This window comes from Cydia splendana, chromosome 1 (assembly GCF_910591565.1).
Source record: "Cydia splendana chromosome 1, ilCydSple1.2, whole genome shotgun sequence".
Lineage (NCBI taxonomy): Eukaryota > Metazoa > Arthropoda > Insecta > Lepidoptera > Tortricidae > Cydia > Cydia splendana.
The window spans coordinates 19,226,902-19,246,491 of record NC_085960.1 but is presented as its reverse complement, the minus strand read 5'-3'; the positions used below and the strand labels follow the sequence as shown (position 1 = coordinate 19,246,491).

Below are 19,590 nucleotides of genomic sequence, written 5' to 3'. Positions count from 1 at the left end.
TTCTTTGAAATAATCGATATATTGAATTGACGGTGTATTCGTGACTCTAAAATTCGGCGCTCATTTTCGTTAGAGAAATCAACAAAATGGAAAAAGGTAAATTCAAGTCTTGTGTACGAAAAAGTAGAATACGTTTTTAAGAAACGAATTATGTAAAAGTTTATTTGGAAATACCATTAGCTTTATGGGTAAATAGATCGCAATTAAATACCGTTTAAAAGTAAATGTTGTTTGATCCAGTGTCGACAATAGCTGTGGACAACTTTCTGACGAACTGGAATGGCCTGTTCCCGGACATGCAGCTAACGGCAGCGGATCTGAAGCGACCTCAGGCTGTTATGGTGGCTCTGTTCCACATATTGGATCGTCTCGGTGTTAGCAGGGAAGCTGTGTTAATGGTATGATGCTAAACATAGTCACTGTTAGAGAAACCTGGGTGTGGAAAATACTGAATACTGATACTGAATGTTGATGGCATAAGTGAAAGCTATAATTTTTTTTATTTTTATTTACACGAATTAAAATTTAATTGATTTGCAGTCATGCATTGCAGCCCTGTAGTAAGTACTAGCCACCCCTTTCTCAGCACCCCTCATATAGACTGCCGCCCCATATATATACCCGCCCTAGGCACATGTCTACTGGGCCTTAGGGCAAATCTGACGGTTTCTACCAACATAACAAAATAAAATATATATATCTAACCAACTTTAATTTTAAATACCAGTTTCCAAGGAGTCAAAGCATGCTATGCTTAGACTCCTTGGAGACTGGTATTGTGTGTTTATTTCTGCCCAACTTTAACACATTCATTGTCACCCAGCCGAACAAGACATCCATGCCAGACCACAACAATTTCGACATATAAATCTGTAGTACCACGATCCCGACTATCGGGTCATCTGGCCTGGGAACGAAATCATAAAATACCCGACAGTTGGGTTTTCGGAACTGAATGTGTTAACATTTTAATAATTATATGATCCAAACTCGTACGGCTGCGTTCGTGGCCCACAAATGGTCTCGCCGGAAGATCAGCGCTGGCTCTCGGGTCAGTATTATGCTGAGGCGAGCCCATTTCGTGGTAAACTTTAACGCTTTCCAACTTTATTAATATTTGTAGTTTTTAGTTATACTCTTGTATGTAATCTTAGTTTTAAGTTTATCACGAATAAAATGCTTGATTCTGATTCTGATTCTGATTCTGATTCAAACTAGGTTTCAGTTTCAATACTAACATTCCAGTCACCAGAAGAACCCGACGAGCACACAACATACTACCGTGACCTACTGCCCGTGATCAACATTACACGCATCATCAACCATGTGGTGTCCATCATGCCAGAAGCCAACCTGTGCTTCCTCATTAGGCACCTGCTGCAGCCCACCACTATGACCTCCTACACCATCCTGTACGTGCTGTTCAACCAGATGGTGTTCAATGACGCCAGGCTGGGGGATATTGCAGCCAGTGAGGAGGAACTGTTTGCACATAAGGATGAGGTATACATTATTGTCAATTTTACAATATTCATTCAACCTGTCTTTAGGACAAATGGCAAATGAATTAATACACAGTAGTTGACTTAGTGTTGAATTACCGTTTATCTAAATAGGAAGAATCGAAAGGATACCTTTTTGATTTTATGTACTTATGTCACAATTTCAGGTAAAAGCTTTAACAGAAAAGAAGGACAATCTAATTCAAATGAGGAACATGGAGGCTGCAGAGAAGGGTAACAGAGCAGAACGCCTAGAGCAGGTAAATTTTAATATACTTGTTATTAATTGAAGAGATGTTTACAAAAACAATGTAACTGCTTAGACCGGTTGACACTTTTTTAAGAACATTGTTAATCGTTTCAGGTGTCAACCAGTGTAGTCAGTTATGTTGTTTTTGTAAACATCCCTTCAATTATAGGAAGGAATACCTAACTTCATAATGTTTGACCCAACCATTTATCCAAAATATTATGACCTATACCTATATAAAAAAGCTAACCTAATATGTATAAATATTACTAGATAATCTTAAAAAATAAGCCTTATACAAAAACCCATAAAAACCCTTTGAAAGGGAAAGCAGGCTATATTCTGGTAAAATAATACTTAATTCAATAAAATTATTTTCACCACACCAGCTCTCTTGATTGTTCAAAAAAAAAAAACTGATGAAAAAGTTGCATTTTATCCACATGTGGGGCAAAGTCTGATTACTCAAAAATCTCAAATTTATCTGCAAATTTTGAGTTGTTTCCTCATGTTAGCTGGTAGAATCAACTTTAAATTAAGATTTTGAATAATAAATTTGGTTTTGTTTGTTATTTTACAGTTAATATTTTCTTTGGTTGGTGTGGTGAATAATTTTGTGTTTCACTGGAGGGAAAAATTTGTTTAATATGTCAATGTGTCACGCATAGCAAGCGGTTCCAAAAATGGAATCTTGAGTGTTGCGAGGGTTAAAAAGCAGGAGGGTTAAACAAATTTTGCCCCTGAGTGAATCATACATTTTTTAACTAAAAATAACTTATAAACATTGATGACATTGATGGCTGTCTGAATGTAAGGTGTTAAACTTAAAACATAATCAACAATCTGTTGCAAACACTTGGTTTTATTTTATCCTACTAAACAATTTCTATTACAGCTTGAGCATGACATACCCTTATTAGAAGAGGAACTCAAGCAGGAAAAAGAGATAGAGGCTGAAGTAATAAAAGAGTTGGAGGCCATCACTGAAGAGAACAAACAGACGGATATTCTGCTGGAACAGAAGAAAGCTCACAGGGATGGTATTTTGGCAGAAAATGCAAGGAAAAAGGCTTTGAAGGTACTGTAACTAAATGTCCATTATACACAATACTCACCTATTCTGATCAAGATCTGAAGCTAAATATTAGGGTAAATATTTATTTCCAAAAACTTATTGGTACAGGGCTTCTTGAACCTACAACCTCTGGCTTTCCAGCCACAGACGTATTGCTATTAGGTACTTACAATTTACTAATTTACAATAAATTGTTAACACTACATAACAATTTTCATTTTCAAGGTATATGACGCTGAAGACATCAGAGGTCAGGTGGAGCAAGCGGCCCAGAACTTCAGAGAGGCGGAGGAGAAGGTCAGCACCCTGTCTGCAACTCTCACGCAGAAGGAGAGCAGTCTGCACAACCTGCAGTCCTTGAAGCCCACGCTCGACCAGACCAACACGCTCCTGCATGACATTGTGAAAATGGCTGACAGCATTAAGTAAGTTTGAAAGTCTTTCTTAATCTACAACTCAGAGAAATAGAGAACTTACTGTTCACTTATTTACTTGGTGACTAGATTAGTAAAATTGGTAGATGGCCCATTGTAGAAAACGCTTATAACTACCACAAAAAATCATGTTTGGTTAATAATGCCATAATACCGAGGTGACCGTAACGAAACTATGGAAATGAGTGAAAAATAGAACTTGATTCACCCTCATTAGAATATGATATCTACGAGTAGAACTGTGTCATATGCATAATTATTAGATCGCAGTTTGACTTATAGTGGTGTCCCTTTGCTAGGCTTCAAGAAACTCGGTGTCGCTAGTCGATAAAATTAAATCCCTCTTTGCAAATTGGGCTCAAGAGTTTAGCTCCTAGCGTAATTGCACATAGTGGCAGCATTTTGGGTAACACAGTTGAGTCGGAAGGAATTGGTAGAGCCAATCGCAGGTGGAATTATAAGTTAATATTTATTAAAGTCCGCGGAAGATAACTCGGGCCATAGACTAGGAATCCTCTGTCTAGACGGAGTTTAGAGCAATTGTTTAATGAAACCGATGCTGCCAAAAATACGGGGGTGCGGGGGACGAGGTGAGCGAGGTCCCGTGCCGTGATTGGTCCGTTCAAAGACACGGACGTCACACAAAGACACTTTCGACTCGAAAATGGAGTAAAACTACCGTATTTGTGGCAGAGGGCGTAGAGCTACTATGCTCAGTCTGGAGGATGTCTTGTCTGTGACTCGGGCCTAGATGTAAATAGTGAACGTAATTCCCCAGGGAGTTCGAGACCGGCGACCTGGACACGGACAGCTTGGAGGGCGAGCTGGACGTGCTGGGCACGGAGCTGGGCGAGCTGCGCGCCGCGCTGGCCGACGCCAGGGACGCTGCTGCTCGCGCCGCCGACCGCCGCCAGCAGCGCCAGCAGGCCCGCAAGCAGAAGCAGGCCGAGCACGACAGGTCGCTTACCAACCTCTGTGGCGTGTAGATGAGACGTGAATCATTCGCGTGAACTCGAGCGGTGTTTGGACTCCTATCGGTTTTCTACCGCACATCGAACGGATTTTGTCGCCGATATTATTTTATCGCGACATATGAGGCCATACACGTAGTTTACTGTAGAAGGAAGTAAATATTTCACGTCGATTTTTGAAACCTTGAGGCCCTCGCATTCCAATTTTTCGCAATTAGACCCAAATTCCATGTTCGAGTTATTTTTTTGAAGTTCTCCCCTTTTTTTCTTAATTACTTTGCGCCCTTGCGTAACAATAGTTATTTGTTTTACAAGGGGGCAAAGTTGTTGTTTGACCGCGCGTGCTAATATTGATACCCGAGCAAGCGAAAGATTCGAAAAAATGGAATAATGAGCGTTGCGAGGGTTTCAAAGCACGAGGGGTAAACAAAATTTGCCCCCGAGTGAAACACAAAATTTTTCACCATGTACACCAAACCCGAAGCAAATATTAACACTTTCGCAACCAGGCAAAATTTCAAACAATACCCCAGAAACCGACAGTACTCGCTAGTCGGGCAACGACGTGCAACTCAATGCCTCACGCCGCGAACCCGCTAGTCGGGCAAGCGGCGGACGCTCAGGGCTGTGCCAAGTAACTTTCGTATAAGCACGTGGATAAAATTAAATCTGCTGTCTCATCTGTTTAGGCTCCCCGTTTTGTTCTTCTCCTAATTCTAACTCCTATTGATACATACCCGTGTATGCAATTTCACGTAACCAACTAATAAGAATTTTTATTTTGTAATCGCATTAGGTAAAGTAAATAAAAATACAAAGTGTAGTAATAAAATATAATAATCAACTGTACCAACTTTTCGACCACATAATAATCAGAAGACTTACAATTTTTAGGGTTCCGTACCCAAAGGGTAAAACGGGACCCTATTACTAAGACTCCGCTGTCCGTCCGTCCGTCCGTCTGTCACCAGGCTGTATCTCACGAACCGTGATAGCTAGAAAGTTGAAATTTTCACAGATGATGTATTTCTGCTGCCCCTATAACAACAAATGCTAAAAACGGAATAAAATAAAGATTTAATTGGGGCTCCCACACAACAAACGTGATTTTTGACCGAAGTTAAGCAACGTCGGGCGGGGTCAGTACTTGGATGGGTGACCGTTTTTATAGATAATGGTACGGAACCCTTCGTGTGCGAGTCCGACTCGCACTTGTTTCTGTTAGTGGCAGTGGCAGCCCTGAGGTAGTGAAGATGCAATGCTTGCCCGCCTGTCGGGCACTTCGGCGTCGCGTGTAGGTTTATAGCTCTTGCCCGACTAGCGGGTATGCCGGCATCTGAGTAAAGTTATTAGTGCCCGAGAGTCGGGTACGCGGTGTCGAATGTGTTAAGAGCGCTATTACATTTCGGCGTTGAGCGAGTTTAGGTATTTTACGCGCTGCGGCAGGCCGTGCGAGCTCAGTATGCCGATCCCTTCTACCACACTCGCACTACAATGATGGATTAAACATTCTTGATCCTTCGCGAAGCATATTGAAATCAACCATAACAACACTAACTGTACTTAACTTTTAAAGTTCTAAAACTGTTATTTGGTAAGTACGAAAATACTAAATGCAGTGCAAATGTACATAGGGGCCGTTCATAAATTACGTCATCTATTTTTGACGATTTTTGACCCCCCCCCACCCCTCAAATCATCCAAAAATCAAGCTTCGGATCAATCTGTTTCCTCCTACGTCATGTTACCATCATCCGATGTCCAGACCCCCCCCCCCACTCCTCCCATTTGAAACGACGTAATTTATGAATAGCCCCATACTCGTACTTATGAAGGTATATTACTCGAAAGAAATTATAGGTACCTACTCGCTTATTTACATGTTTCGTCATTGCATTTGGTACCTATAGGTTGTAAAGTTTGTATCAACGAGGGTTTAAAAACGAACTGGTACTGAGGATCTGATGATGATTAAGGTGGTCACGGATACCAATCAACCATGTAGTAACATGATTAGGCTCGTTTGATTCGTCTCAACAAGATCTTTGACACTGAAGATACACAGGGTCTGATGATGGAGCTGGAAGGTGGCCACGGGTACCAGTCTATCATGTAACTAAACAACTTCGTGTTTGGGCTCGTTTGATTCGTCTCAACAAGATCTTTGACACTAGGTGATACTCAGAGTCTGATGATGGAGCTGGAAGGTGGTCACCGGTACCAATCAACCATGCAACTAAACCACTTCGTGTTTAGGCTCGTTTTATTCGTTTCAACAAGATCTTTGACACAAGATAGTACTCAGGGTCTGATGTTGGAGCCGGAAGGTGGTCACCGGTACCAATCAACCATGCAACTAAACCACTTCGTGTTTAGGCACGTTTTATTCATCTCAACAAGATCTTTGACACAAGGTAGTACTCAGGGTCTGATGATGGAGCGCGAAGGTGGCGACGGGTACCTGTCTATCATCATCAGCTCCATCATCAGACCCTGAGTAGTATCTTGTGTCAAACATCTTATTGCGACGAATCAAACGAGACCAAACACGAAGTGGTTCAGTTACATGGTAGACTGGTACCCGTGGCCACAGTCCAGCTCCATCATCAGACCCTGAGTACTAACTTGTGTCAAAGATCTTGTTGCGACGAATCGAACGAAGCCAAACACGAAGTGGTTTAGTTGCATGGTTGATTGGTACCGGTGACCACCTTCCGGATCCATCATCAGACCCTCAGTACTACCTTGTGTCAAAGATCTTGTTGCGACAAATCAAACGAGCCCAAACACGAAGTGGTTCAGTTACATGGTAGACTGGTACCCGTGGCCACAGTCCAGCTCCATCATCAGACCCTGAGTACTAACTTGTGTCAAAGATCTTGTTGCGACGAATCGAACGAAGCCAAACACGAAGTGGTTTAGTTGCATGGTTGATTGGTACCGGTCACCACCTTCCGGATCCATCATCAGACCCTCAGTACTACCTTGTGTCAAAGATCTTGTTGCGACAAATCAAACGAGCCCAAACACGAAGTGGTTCAGTTACATGGTAGACTGGTACCCGTGGCCACCTTCCAGCTCCATCATCAGATCCTGAGTACTATCTTGTGTCCAAGGTCTTGTTGAGACGAATTAAACGAGCCTAAACACGAAGTGGTTTAGTTGCATGGTTGATTGGTACCGGTGACCACCTTCCGGCTCCAACATCAGACCCTGAGTACTATCTTGTGTCAAAGATCTTATAGAAACGAATAAAACGAGCCTAAACACGAAGTGGTTTAGTGGCATGGTTGATTGGTACCGGTGACCACCTGCCGGCTCCATCATCAGACCCTGAGTACTATCTTGTGTCAAAGATCTTGTTGAGACGAATCAAACGAGCCTAAACACGAAGTGGTTTAGTTGCATGGTTGATTGGTACCGGTGACCACCTTCCGGCTCCATCATCAGACCCTGAGTATTATCTTGTGCCAAAGATCTTGTTGAGACGAATCAAACGAGCCCAAACACGAAGTGGTTTAGTTGCATGGTTGATTGGTACCGGTGACCACCTTCCGGCTCCATCATCAGACCCTGAGTACCTACTATCTTGAGTCAAATAAATACATATAGAATGTCAGGTCGTTTCAAATATTTTTAATCCTGTCCGGTAGTTTATTAAACTGTACCATTATAAATTATAATACTATAAAAACAGTGCTAGGATCAAAGTCTCTCGTTGCGGTTTACACGCACACAGTATAGCGTTTTACACGGCGCCCGCCGCACACAATGATAAAAAACCTCGTCGTCGCCGTTGAAAATGTGCGGAGCCGACCGACACACGTCCTGCCTCTACAAGCTCTGCCGCGGCACTGAGCTGGCGCAGCGCGCGTCATCGGTAATATAGAGTAGTTTTCAAAAAATTGCCAAAAAATTATAGTAGAATTTCATGAACACTAATGTATACCACCAGTATAAGCAAACGTTGCAGATTGCTCGAGTATGAAAATGACTTCGATATTAAGTAGATTTTCGTAGGAATTGACACTTGTTTCGGAGAGAAAATCGAGTTCGTTTTACTTTGATTTTCTCTTTCTCAAAGGTATGTAGGAAAAATATAGTTTGATATGCCTAAAGTACAGGGTATTAGTAATACAAAATAGCCAGGTTTAGCAGAGTAAAATTCTCAACATTTCCAAATAAGAGCTCGCCATTCAGTGCTTCACAGGGTTTTTCGGAAACGACCATCAGAAAAAAAATCATTACTAATTTAATAAGTCCTTTTTCTAATATTTACAACGATATTTATAAAGATAAGAAGACGCTTTTACTGGAACAAGTACTCATTGTTTCTAATAATGAGCGCAAAGTCCTGAATTTCGTCGACTAGTATCATCAATTTTGCATTATTTTGACTTTTCTTGTAAGAGCGCTCTTAAATGTAAAATATCAAACAAAATCAAACCAAATCAAATCCAAATGGATGTTATTAAATAATTATCATCCAAAATCATCATTTAAAATTCAATTCTACCAGCAAACATAAGAAAACAACTCAATATTTGCATTTGATTACTTTGCCTCACAAGTGAATAAAATGCAACTTTGCTATCAGTTTTTGAAGTGCAAAGTAAGCCTTTCCGAGCTGGTGTGGTGTAAATATATATTTCCAGCGCCCTCTTGGAGTCTTCGGAGAAGCACCGGCGCGCCAGCGAGGAAGCGGAGCGCGCGGCGCGGCTCACGCGGAGCATCCGGGACGCCACCGCCCAGTACGAGCGGGACAAGGTGGCCGGCGCCGCCGAGCTCGCCCGCATCAGGGAACACGCAGCCGGCAGCGTGAGTACACAATTTGTTGAACCGATATAACTCTGCTCTCTAACTATTTTTACAGAATACCAACAAGTACCATATCCTGCTTTGTCCAAGAAATCTAACTCTAGGTACTACTACCCACAGGATACGAGAAAAATATGCAAAATCGGAATAAACATTCACTCTGTGTTCACACTGTTCATTTTTTAGGGTTCCGTACCCAAAGGGTAAAACGGGACCCTATTACTAAGACTCCGCTGTCCGTCCGTCCGTCCGTCCGTCTGTCACCAGGCTGTATCTCACGAACCGTGATAGCTAGACAGTTGAAATTTTCACAGATGATGTATTTCTGTTGCCGCTATAACAACAAATACTAAAAAGTACGGAACCCTCGGTGGGCGAGTCCGACTCGCACTTGTCCGGTTTTTGATCATTCGGAGTGAGAGTGAAAGATGCCGAATGAAAATATCCAACACTGTTGGATTATTTCACTAATGAATTCATTTTTCACTTTTGGTTCATTTTATGTTCACATGTGTCACTTTGAGCACAGACTACATATATACAGACGCCGCCATCCCATACATTAAAAATGCGACCGCCTAAAAGCGCATCGTTACCAGATGGCGTCACTGAAAATGCGCTATTGCCTATCATGGACACGAGATGGCGCTGTGTCACATCCAAATCATAGAACTCCTAACGACATCTATACATCTTCATTGAAAGTTAGTAGACATATGCCGTTGCCAACGATTAGGAATAATCAACAGATGTCGCTTTATAGTGAATTTAATAAATCATGAATCTAGTTTAAAACTGGATCAGGCATGAGTGGTGGAAGGAAATGACCGAACAGGATAGTCTTATGAATCTTTCAGTAGGAGTAAAGAGAGTTAGGGCACTTAAGGAGTACAGGGAGGGAAGGGAGAGGCAGGGTACAGAGAAATAGCGTAGCCAAACGGTATAACCATAAAATAATTTCGGAAAACGATACTGTGGTGATGATAATATTTATATATTATATGCTACATAAGTCTTGCCGAAACTATTTAAACCGGCTGAAAATAAATACCTGTCATAATAATTTTGCGCATGCTACCATTGGTGCATGGCAAAAGGATTAGACATTAGGCCAAGCGCGCACCACGACTTTTTGTCGCGCGATAATTTAGTCGCAGAAATGTAACGTATGTGTTTATATGGCAGTGCGCGCATATGCGACAAAAAAATCGCAGCGATTTTAAAATTGTGATTTGTCACATTTTTCCGCGACTGCTCGCGACGCGATTGTCGCAAAGTGAATTGCGGCATACGGAGTTGTATGGCCCCGCGCGCACTGCGATAATAAAATCGCACCCGGACCTCAGTCGGCATATCGCTCTCCAAGCGTCAACATGTCGGAACCTGCTGCTGAAGACGCTAGATGTTGACCATTTAATTATGGAAATAGAAGGAGATCACCTTTGTGGTATAAATACTCAAAGTCATACAGCGATCACATATTAAAGACAACGTTTCATGACAAACGACTGGTACGAAATCCATGTTGAGAATGAACAAACCGCGACTTTTTCATCGCAGTGCGCGCAGTGAATTTTCTGCGATATATTACAGCGCGATTCTAAAATCGTGTCGCAAAAACTAAAATCGTGGTGCGCGCTTAGGCTTACTACTAGCGAAAGTCCGTGTATTTGCCACCATGTAGGGAATGCAATAACCGGCCAAACTTCATAACCGGTTTCGGTTACGGTTATGCCCGAAAAATAACCGAATATCGGTTATAATCGGTTACGGTTATTTTAGACGAAAAATTATAAATTTACAATGAAGTAATTAAAAAAATACAAAAATCTTTGTTTTAGTACCTACAGTATTAGGAAATCTGAGTAAAAGTCTTCGTTTTTTAATAAAACACACCAAATACAGTAAAAGTAAAATATGACCTTGAACGTGATACAATATTCAATAAAAATATTTCATTAATAAGGGAAGTAAATTTGGTATAATTTTGTTATTAAAGTCCACGAATGACAAAAATTATAGTCACAGGCGTCACAGCCAAAAATGGCAGGATTTTGTAGTCATTTGATGATAAAAACATACAATTTAAGTCATAAATAAATAACCGAAAATAACCGTAACCGGTTATTCGGTTATGAAATTTTGTCAAAATATTCGGTTATAACCGAATATTTCGGTTTCGGTTATAACCGATTTGCATTCCCTACCACCATGCCACTGGTACTTGAGCGTTTCTTTATATTTTTTTAATACAATTGCTCAAAAAGTTTAGTTTTTGTAGCTGCAAATCGTGTGTAAAGTTTGATTTTTTTACACTAGTGCTAAAAAGTAATCTGATTGATACTTTTTAAATAAATGAGTATTATGCGAGACCCGCTTATAAATGACCCACCTGAACAACGCGCGATTGGGCAAAAAGGAGTATTATTCGAGACCCAATAGTATTACTTGAACAACGCGCGATTGAATGAAGCCGTCGTTCGTACACTGTACTTAATATAAATGACCGTATAAATGTATCAATATTGTTTTTTTTACATAATTATATGTTCTGAATTAATAATCAATTTTTCTTCAATTGGCATATGCTTACAACAGTGACAACAGAATCCACATTGAAAAAAATGGCAATTAAAAGTAAAACTTTTTTATTCCCTTCCGCCTTTTTGCCACGAAAGCATAAGTTATTAAATAAAAATGTGTGATTCAGACGATTTTGGAGTTAATGGGATAAAATACCTCAATACATGCTCAATTCACTCTTTATCGTGACTTCTAAAAATTTACGATACAAGTTGCATTGCAATAACTATAAAAAAGTAACTGATTTGACTAGTTCGAAAATACCCTATTGTAACAATAGGATGCGACGTTGTCGAGTCAAACTTTCGCTTCGCAGCAGTTTGGCAACGTCGCGTCTTGCTTTTATTTTTAAGCAACAGATTTGTACCATTGTATTTAGTACCTATACATACAAATATATGTTTTCATAACGTTCCTTTTCAACTTCTACCATGGCAAAACCCGTAGTACCCGTACCTATCAAACCGGAAATTATTACACAAAAGCATTTAATTTTTGTTTTTATATACTTTTTCTGTTGTAATTAGAATAGGTAAATATATCTAATTTTGCTTATATCGACAAGGCAGGTGTTTGTATCACCAATTACGTGACCTTTAAGTATAGACAGACAACAGCGTGCACAGAAACGTCAAAAACGGCATAAAGTACTGATTATTGCTATTTTAAAATTAGTCCCCTACTTCAGGGTAATCCTGTTCCTTAAAAAAGCAGAAATGGACACTGAGGCATTTCATTATTTTGGAATTTAAGTACTATATAATATTATTTGTAGTCTTTTGGAATATCATATTTTATTTGAACTAATAATATTGTATAATAATAAATCATAAAAGCTCTATTTAGGCACAAGAAAGAACTTTCAACGGCAACACTAAAAATAAACTGTCACACACACAAAGTCGTCACGAACCGGCATCGCGTTTGATGCCTTTGCTTTGTTTCTGTTTATACAAACTTTTTAATTTTATATTATAGCTTCATTTGAAATATAGTACAAGTACGTAAATATAATACCTAGACGTGTCTTGCTTGGTGCAGTTACGTAGGTATGCTAAAAGGAACGTTGGAAGACTGATGCGGCGCTTTAAAGACTGTGCTAAGCGAGACATGTCTGCATTTGAAATCGACCACCATACCTGGGAAGCCTTAGCTAAAGACCGTGATGGATGGCGCAAGCGTGTAGTGGAGGGGAGAAGATTATGCGACCAAGCCTGGTTTAAGATAGCAGATAGCAGAAGGTGTCGCAGAAAGAAAGGACTGGAACCTCAGGTGGCATGAGCTTACTCTGCCCAAAATGTGGGAGGTCGTGCCGCTCACGCATCGGCCTCCACAGTCACCAAACCCGTTGTCTAAACAGCAATGAATAAATCGTCTACAATAGACGGAAAGACCCGTGATGATGACGTGAATTGCCGATGTAGTAACGGAACACTACTAATCCTAAAATCTACATATTAATCTGACAGTGTCTACTGTTTGCCACTTCAGGTAAGTTTGTTTTGAATACAAAGGTTAATTAAATAATTTATCACCACACCAACTGGTAAAGGCTCTTGATTGTTCAAATACTAATGCGAAAATTGCATTTTTCCCACATGTGGGGCAAAGTAATCCGATCTAACTTTTCAGTTTCCTTATGTTAGCTGGTAGAATTTACTTTTAAATGATGATTTTGAATTATAAATTCTTTATAATGTTCATGTGGATTTGATTTTTTTGGTATTTTATAGTTGGTATTTTCCCTGCGTTGGCGTGGTGATAAATTTTGTGTTTCATTAGGTGGCAATGTTTGTTTAACCCTCGTGCCTTGAATTCTCACAACGCTCAAGATTCTACTTCTCGAACCACTCGCTACTGTCATAGTTCAAATCTTCTGCTTGCTCGGGAAACAACATTAGCATGAGCGGTTAAATAACTGCTTGCCCCCTTGTAAAACGAATAACTATTGTCAAGTTTTATTTTAACCCCCCATGCTAATATTGATTAGCGAAAGATTCCAAAGTATTTAGTGTTATTTTAAATAACACATGCACTGCATGGGCTATCAAAATCGCTGCAGACTTTTCTTGGTCTAAATATATAATGTTTGCCACTTAATGCTAGTGAAAGTAAGCAAATGTATGTAATCAATTTGCAAACAGACTCCAATGTGAAGACCAGCCACGCTTGCCCCGCAGCGACACCTTATTGTGACTGTGTATTAACTTTAGTGTGATATTACATTTTATATATAACAAATATGTTTCTGATTTCAGGACCCAGCCTCTAGCCACTAGAAGTAGCAATGTATGCAACAAGAGAGTGAAGATGAAATAGTCAATGCATCTCTGTACCACAAGTAAAATATTTTGAGTGGAAGATGGTTGAGATTGATTCCTGTATCGACGGACAGACACATGCTATGAAGATTCTCTTAAAAATAATAAAATACAATTAATAAATTCAATGTTTAACATGATAGTGACTTTATTTTGTCTACCCACCAATAACCAATTTGTTCAATGCTGGCGGGCAATGGCAATATACTTAAATATTTGATGTGGTTTGAGGCTCTATATTTTGACAAAGATGGCCAGCCACTAAAAAGTTTTAATCCTAGATTAGCCATTAGAGTGTGGCTACCAGTCTGATTTGTCAATTGTTATATAAGTACAGTCAGCGTCATATAGTAGGTAGCATCCAAAGTATTCAAATAGTTCAGTACACCATATTATTTGTATGGCGTACTGAACTATTTGAATACTTTGGATGCTATTTACTATACGACGCTGTCTGTACTTAATTTAAATATATAATGAAATAAATTGTATATTATTTCTACGGCCTCCTAGATAGTCATTAGTGACAGTGACCCTGCTCTGCCTATGAAGTAGGAGGTCCCGGGTATAAATCCTCATAGGACATTTATTTGTTTTTTAATTGTGTGTGTATATATTAATGGTCTATTCCCATTTGTCCACACCTCTTGTATGGCTTTGATATGATCATAAAATATGTATAAGATAAGTATCTATTTACATTTACACATTGTATTATTGCTCTCATACATATACGGATATGTTTTTAGTGTCGGATGTCTCTTTTCTTTGAGCAAGTTTTTGTCACCTGCCCTGCTATTTAAACTGCTCAAGAATTTACAATGTTTTGTTACTAAGTATGTCGGTTAGTGTAAGGTGTAAGACTGTCCTAAAATATATGTATATATGAGGACAATTTTGCAATGCGTAAGGTTAAGTAAATAAATGTACAAACAGCAACACTGCTAATTGTACATCGGTGGACTTTATTAGCTTAATACAAAAGGCATAAGGTCCACCAATGTACAATTAACAGTGTGGGTGATGGTACCATGTAGGTTTAATTTATTTTAATTATTATCACGTTTCTAAGAACAAAAATTATATTATTATTTAATAATGTTGATAGAGTTCAACCACAGAAACTTTGCAGCGCAATAGTCAGTAAACGTCATTCTATATGGTATGTGTTTGTCAAAATCGTTTAGGTAAATATTCGTTGTGTTTTGTGATGAACGGGAAAAACATGGTGAAACCTTACAAAATCGGCGTGCGGGAATTACTTTTCCGCGTGACGAATAATTTTACACTAGTAAAAAATCAGCACTAGGCAATTCGAGCTCAAAAACGACAATGTTTACAAAATTTAGAGTTGATGACGGGTAAGTGGAATGAAACATTTTAATACTTGCACCATATCTAAAGTCAGACCGTAAAAAGTGTGCAGCGATTTTGATAGCCCACGCAGTGCAAGTGTCATTTTAAACGTCAAAGTTCTATGAAATTATGACGTATAAATAACACTTACGCTGCGTGGGCTATCAAATCCGCTGCAGACTTTTATTGGTGCGACTATATTACATAAATAGATAATATATTATAATATTGGTTTAGACTAAGGTTTCACACCAAATTGAACACACCTAGTAGGTATAGGCATTACCTTATGAACTTTCTCTAACATTTCGAAAAACCCATTGGTTCGAGGTGGGTTTTGAGATCGAAGTCCTCTAACCCACAACCTCCATGCTTATGCTTACGGCATGGGTGGCCTACTAGTTAAAGCTTAAATTTATTTTGAATGTATGTTTATTGTTTTAATGGTTTATTTCGTTTTTCCGAAATCCGAAGTTCGCGAATTGCGGGCAATTTCTCTGTCAATATAATTACGCCTTAATGGGAGTAAAAGAGAAAGATGCTCGCAATTTGCGAACGTTGGTGTTTGCGGTTGGCCCTCTGTACCTATTTACTGCTAGGCCGTCGCGGATATTACAAAAGCTCAATAATTTTGATGAAGCCAAATGTCATATTCTCACAAATATCTCAATATTATTTATCAACATTTAGTATATGTATACATATTAATAGTGACATATATTGTTGGAATTGAACTTATTTAACCATAAATGCACAGCTTAAATTTTTCATAGACGGTAAATATGGTAGAAATTTCACAAGTATCAAGACTATTTAATCCATTTTCTGTGGTGTTGTCGCATACTGATTTTTAAAAACTATTTTTTATCTAGCGCTGCAAAGTTTCTGTGGTCGAACTTTATGATCAAGATCATTAAGTATGAGGATTTACCATAGAGGTACAATCATATAGAGATGACACGGGGGAGGGGCCAAACGACCGATCGAGATGCACTTATGGAAATTTCAGTAGGAGTAGCAGAGAAAGCGGTATTATTGCTTGTCCTTGTCACAGTCGCACTTTTTGTTTGTTCCCCACCAAAAATTTAGTATGGTTTATGGTGGGCAACAAATAACCCGACCAAATTACGTAGATTGTTTTTGGTATGTTGTCAGGAATGTTAAAACGTGTTTTTAATATTGTCGCTTTGCGTATGTTTTGTCCCTCACGGAGGCACGCGTATAGCTCATCTATGTAATACTAGGTCTATGGGATTTACTACAGTGACATCTATTGATAGTTTTTCTCAAACAATCGAGCTATTTAGTGTGTTACAACGGCAAGAAACTAACTGTCTAATAATGCGATAGATGGCGCTTAGAATAGTTCATGCCATTATTTATTTATTTTTTTCTGCGTCGATTTACTATGTGTAAATGGATGTTTTAAAAGGTTTTTGTTGTAATATAGTAAATAAATTAGAACTATACATGTTAATTTAAAAATTGGCAAGATTTCAAATGACACAAATATCTATTTAGGCCCAATGGTGCTCTGAGTGACATCTCTTGAATTTCTGTGGAACTAAGCGAGGCTTGTATGGGTCGGCGACTCTATATATATTTACTTTATGCTTTGAGTGAAAGATGAATAATGAAACCCGAAAATGAACACAAGATGAACCGTCTGATCCCACCTTTAAGCGTAAAAAATAGTAAAAATCTTTTAAGAAAATTCATACTTTATAATGGGTGCGAAGGCGCGTAGTCCCATATATATACATAATTATATATCTTTTATTCTGACAAATGGTTTTCTATAGCTGATTGCGAGTAGTTAATGTCGACTTACTGAGTAATTGGTTCCAGAGGCTAGTCAATTGAAAAGAGCGTTAACTCCCATACAAAGCTATGAGAATCGTTATTCTTGTAAATTGCGCTAAAATTATTTGCGTATAAAAAAAGTCACTGTTACTTCGAAGCGTACGTCGGCACAAAAGCACGATGAAAGAACAACAAAAGCATGTCGTGCGTGCATTAATAATTATGGTTGCAAGAAAGAGAAGCAAACAAAAGCAAGAAAGAAAGATTTTTTGAAAAGATGTGTCCCGCCGAGTTTCTTGCCGGACCCATATTGGGATACCCTCCTCCAATTGAGTGGGGATTTAAATCTTCTCGGGTCAGAGCCGGTATATAGCATTATTTGACATTCATATCATAAGCGCATTGTAATATGCCTACTGAATAATAATAAACTATCTTTATCTTTTATCTTTAAACAGCGCAGTTGTAACTTGTAACTTTACTAAACTTGACGCTTATGTCTCTGCACTATTTAATTAAGCTGTAAACGACATGTAAACGATGATATGACACTTAGTCATATTTTAAACTATCATTATAGTTTCTCGATTTACGGCTTTGATCTGTATCATAATATGTTTTTTCTGTTTTAGTTGACGACAATGCAAAACAATCTTCTCACCAAAATGAAGGAAGTCTACAAGAGGGTCGAGGAACAAAACCAGAGACATCAAAAGTTTTGAAAGTTTTTATTAATATCTTACGCAGTAATTACAAGGAATGTTGTTAGTACATAGTAATAGTATTTAGGATGATAATGATGATGAGGCGCGCAAAACCTTCAGCTAATAAATATCTTTAATGTTTAATGTATCATGTCATTCATGTCATGTGTCAATGTGTCATATGTACATTGTCCGTTGTTCGATATATTTTATAATTGTATTTTTAAATAAAGAAAACGAAATAATGAGCTCTGGTTTATATTTTATAAGTCTAAGACTTAATCTTTACCTACTCTAAAACAAAACTTGTAGACTTTATTTTGTCTGTTAGCATAGGGCTGTTTGTTCGCGTCCTAATTTAGGAGACTTACTGCGGGCATATTTACCTATTAGCATCAGTCACCATCATAATTTTAATGGCGTTATAGTTAGTATTAAAATAGTTATTAGTTTAAAGGTAGGTACCAAATGATTGAAACCAACAAAACTAAAAATATCAGGTCGGTAACGTGCTTGTGTTCCAACTCGCAAGCGACCTTAAGGCTCCTCTTCACGTTGGGCCAACGCCAACGCCAACGAGGGACGCAGCCTTGCGGTAGAATGAGATAGCAATATCACTTGCTCCCTCTAACGCATAAATGCGTCCCTCGTTGGCGTTGGCGTTGGCCCAACGTGAAGAGGAGCCTTTAGAATGTTACTGCTGAAAAAACAACCACACTCTGCTGAGTTTGATCCGTGTGATGGATAAAATTAGTGGGTAAGAAAAAAATCTTACTAGATCTACCAGTAGAAATAGAAATAGAAATAGCAGTAGCGAATACAATTCTAGTTGATATGAATGCACCAATCTTATTTAAAGTCATGTCAACTTGTTACATATCGGTAGGTACATTAAGGATTAAAATGCACCCCCACTTTGAATCTTTTCACCGCCTTTTGTCAAATCGAAAATTAATCTTAAAAAAAGAAAAACTGACTTCGAAAAGGATAAAATATAATATTATTCCTTTTACAAGCGCTAGCAACTGATATGTTTTAATTAAAATAATAATTATTATTTTTATTAGAGCGTATTAACGACATGCTATGGATACGATCACACAAGACGTTCTATAAATTCTTAGCGTCTTGTAGCGTCCATGATGTTTATGGCTTTTAAAGTGAGTGTGCTTTGTAGAAAGTGTCGGGTGTAATGGCAACCTTCTGCGCTTCACCGGTATGTCATTACCCGGTCGGTTTGCTGTGAAATTGCTACTACTATAAGTAGGTAACAGTTTGACGCAGTGAACCGAGATGTAGGCTTTAATAGTACCTATAGTCTGTATCTTTAGGTATTTAAATAAAAGTAAACAAAAATTTACCCTCAAATGGCTCCTTAAGCCAGCTGAGGGTAGATGAAATCATTACATGGACAAATAATGTAGGTTAAAGTTAGGTCATTCAGTGACTGATCCAGGCGGTTTTTGTATTTAGTTGGTTAACCAATAAATGTTATAACTACCCGAAAATGTACATATTATTTAAACACCTAAAGATATAGAGTATAGGTACATTATTTTCAAGGCGAAACATTTTGTAAGGACGATGAAACAGGCCTAGTTTTACTTTTGGGTCATCGGCAATCGTTTTTGTAAAACTAGCGCCTGTGCCAATTCTTGGGATTAGGTTACCGATGGCAAGGTCGCTGAAATGAAGGAATGGAAAAGTATGCAGGATTGTGCGCCAGGCGGTCGGTAAAACTCGTTGGGAGACCGAACAGCCTACTAATATGTA

At 38.8% G+C, this 19,590-nt stretch overlaps 1 protein-coding gene across 1 annotated transcript; it reads left to right on the top strand.

The window, feature by feature from the left end:
* Positions 1-71: 71 nt before the first annotated feature.
* On the top strand, positions 72-17,904 carry LOC134791420 (myosin-7B-like). Its single transcript, XM_063762442.1, has 9 exons — positions 72-96; positions 241-398; positions 1,246-1,503; positions 1,670-1,762; positions 2,648-2,830; positions 3,053-3,252; positions 4,040-4,219; positions 8,888-9,050; positions 17,746-17,904. Exons 1-9 carry the CDS (start codon positions 87-89, stop codon positions 17,833-17,835), a joined length of 1,335 nt encoding a protein of 444 aa, XP_063618512.1. The 5' UTR covers positions 72-86; the 3' UTR covers positions 17,836-17,904.
* The last annotated feature ends 1,686 nt before the right edge of the window (positions 17,905-19,590 follow it).

Excerpts from the sequence above, each read along its gene's own strand:
- LOC134791420 (XM_063762442.1), top strand. Across the intron at positions 2,831-3,052 it reads CAAGGAAAAAGGCTTTGAAG|GTATATGACGCTGAAGACAT; the intron begins GTACTGTAACTA and ends TTCATTTTCAAG. Across the intron at positions 4,220-8,887 it reads AAGCAGGCCGAGCACGACAG|CGCCCTCTTGGAGTCTTCGG; the intron begins GTCGCTTACCAA and ends ATATATTTCCAG.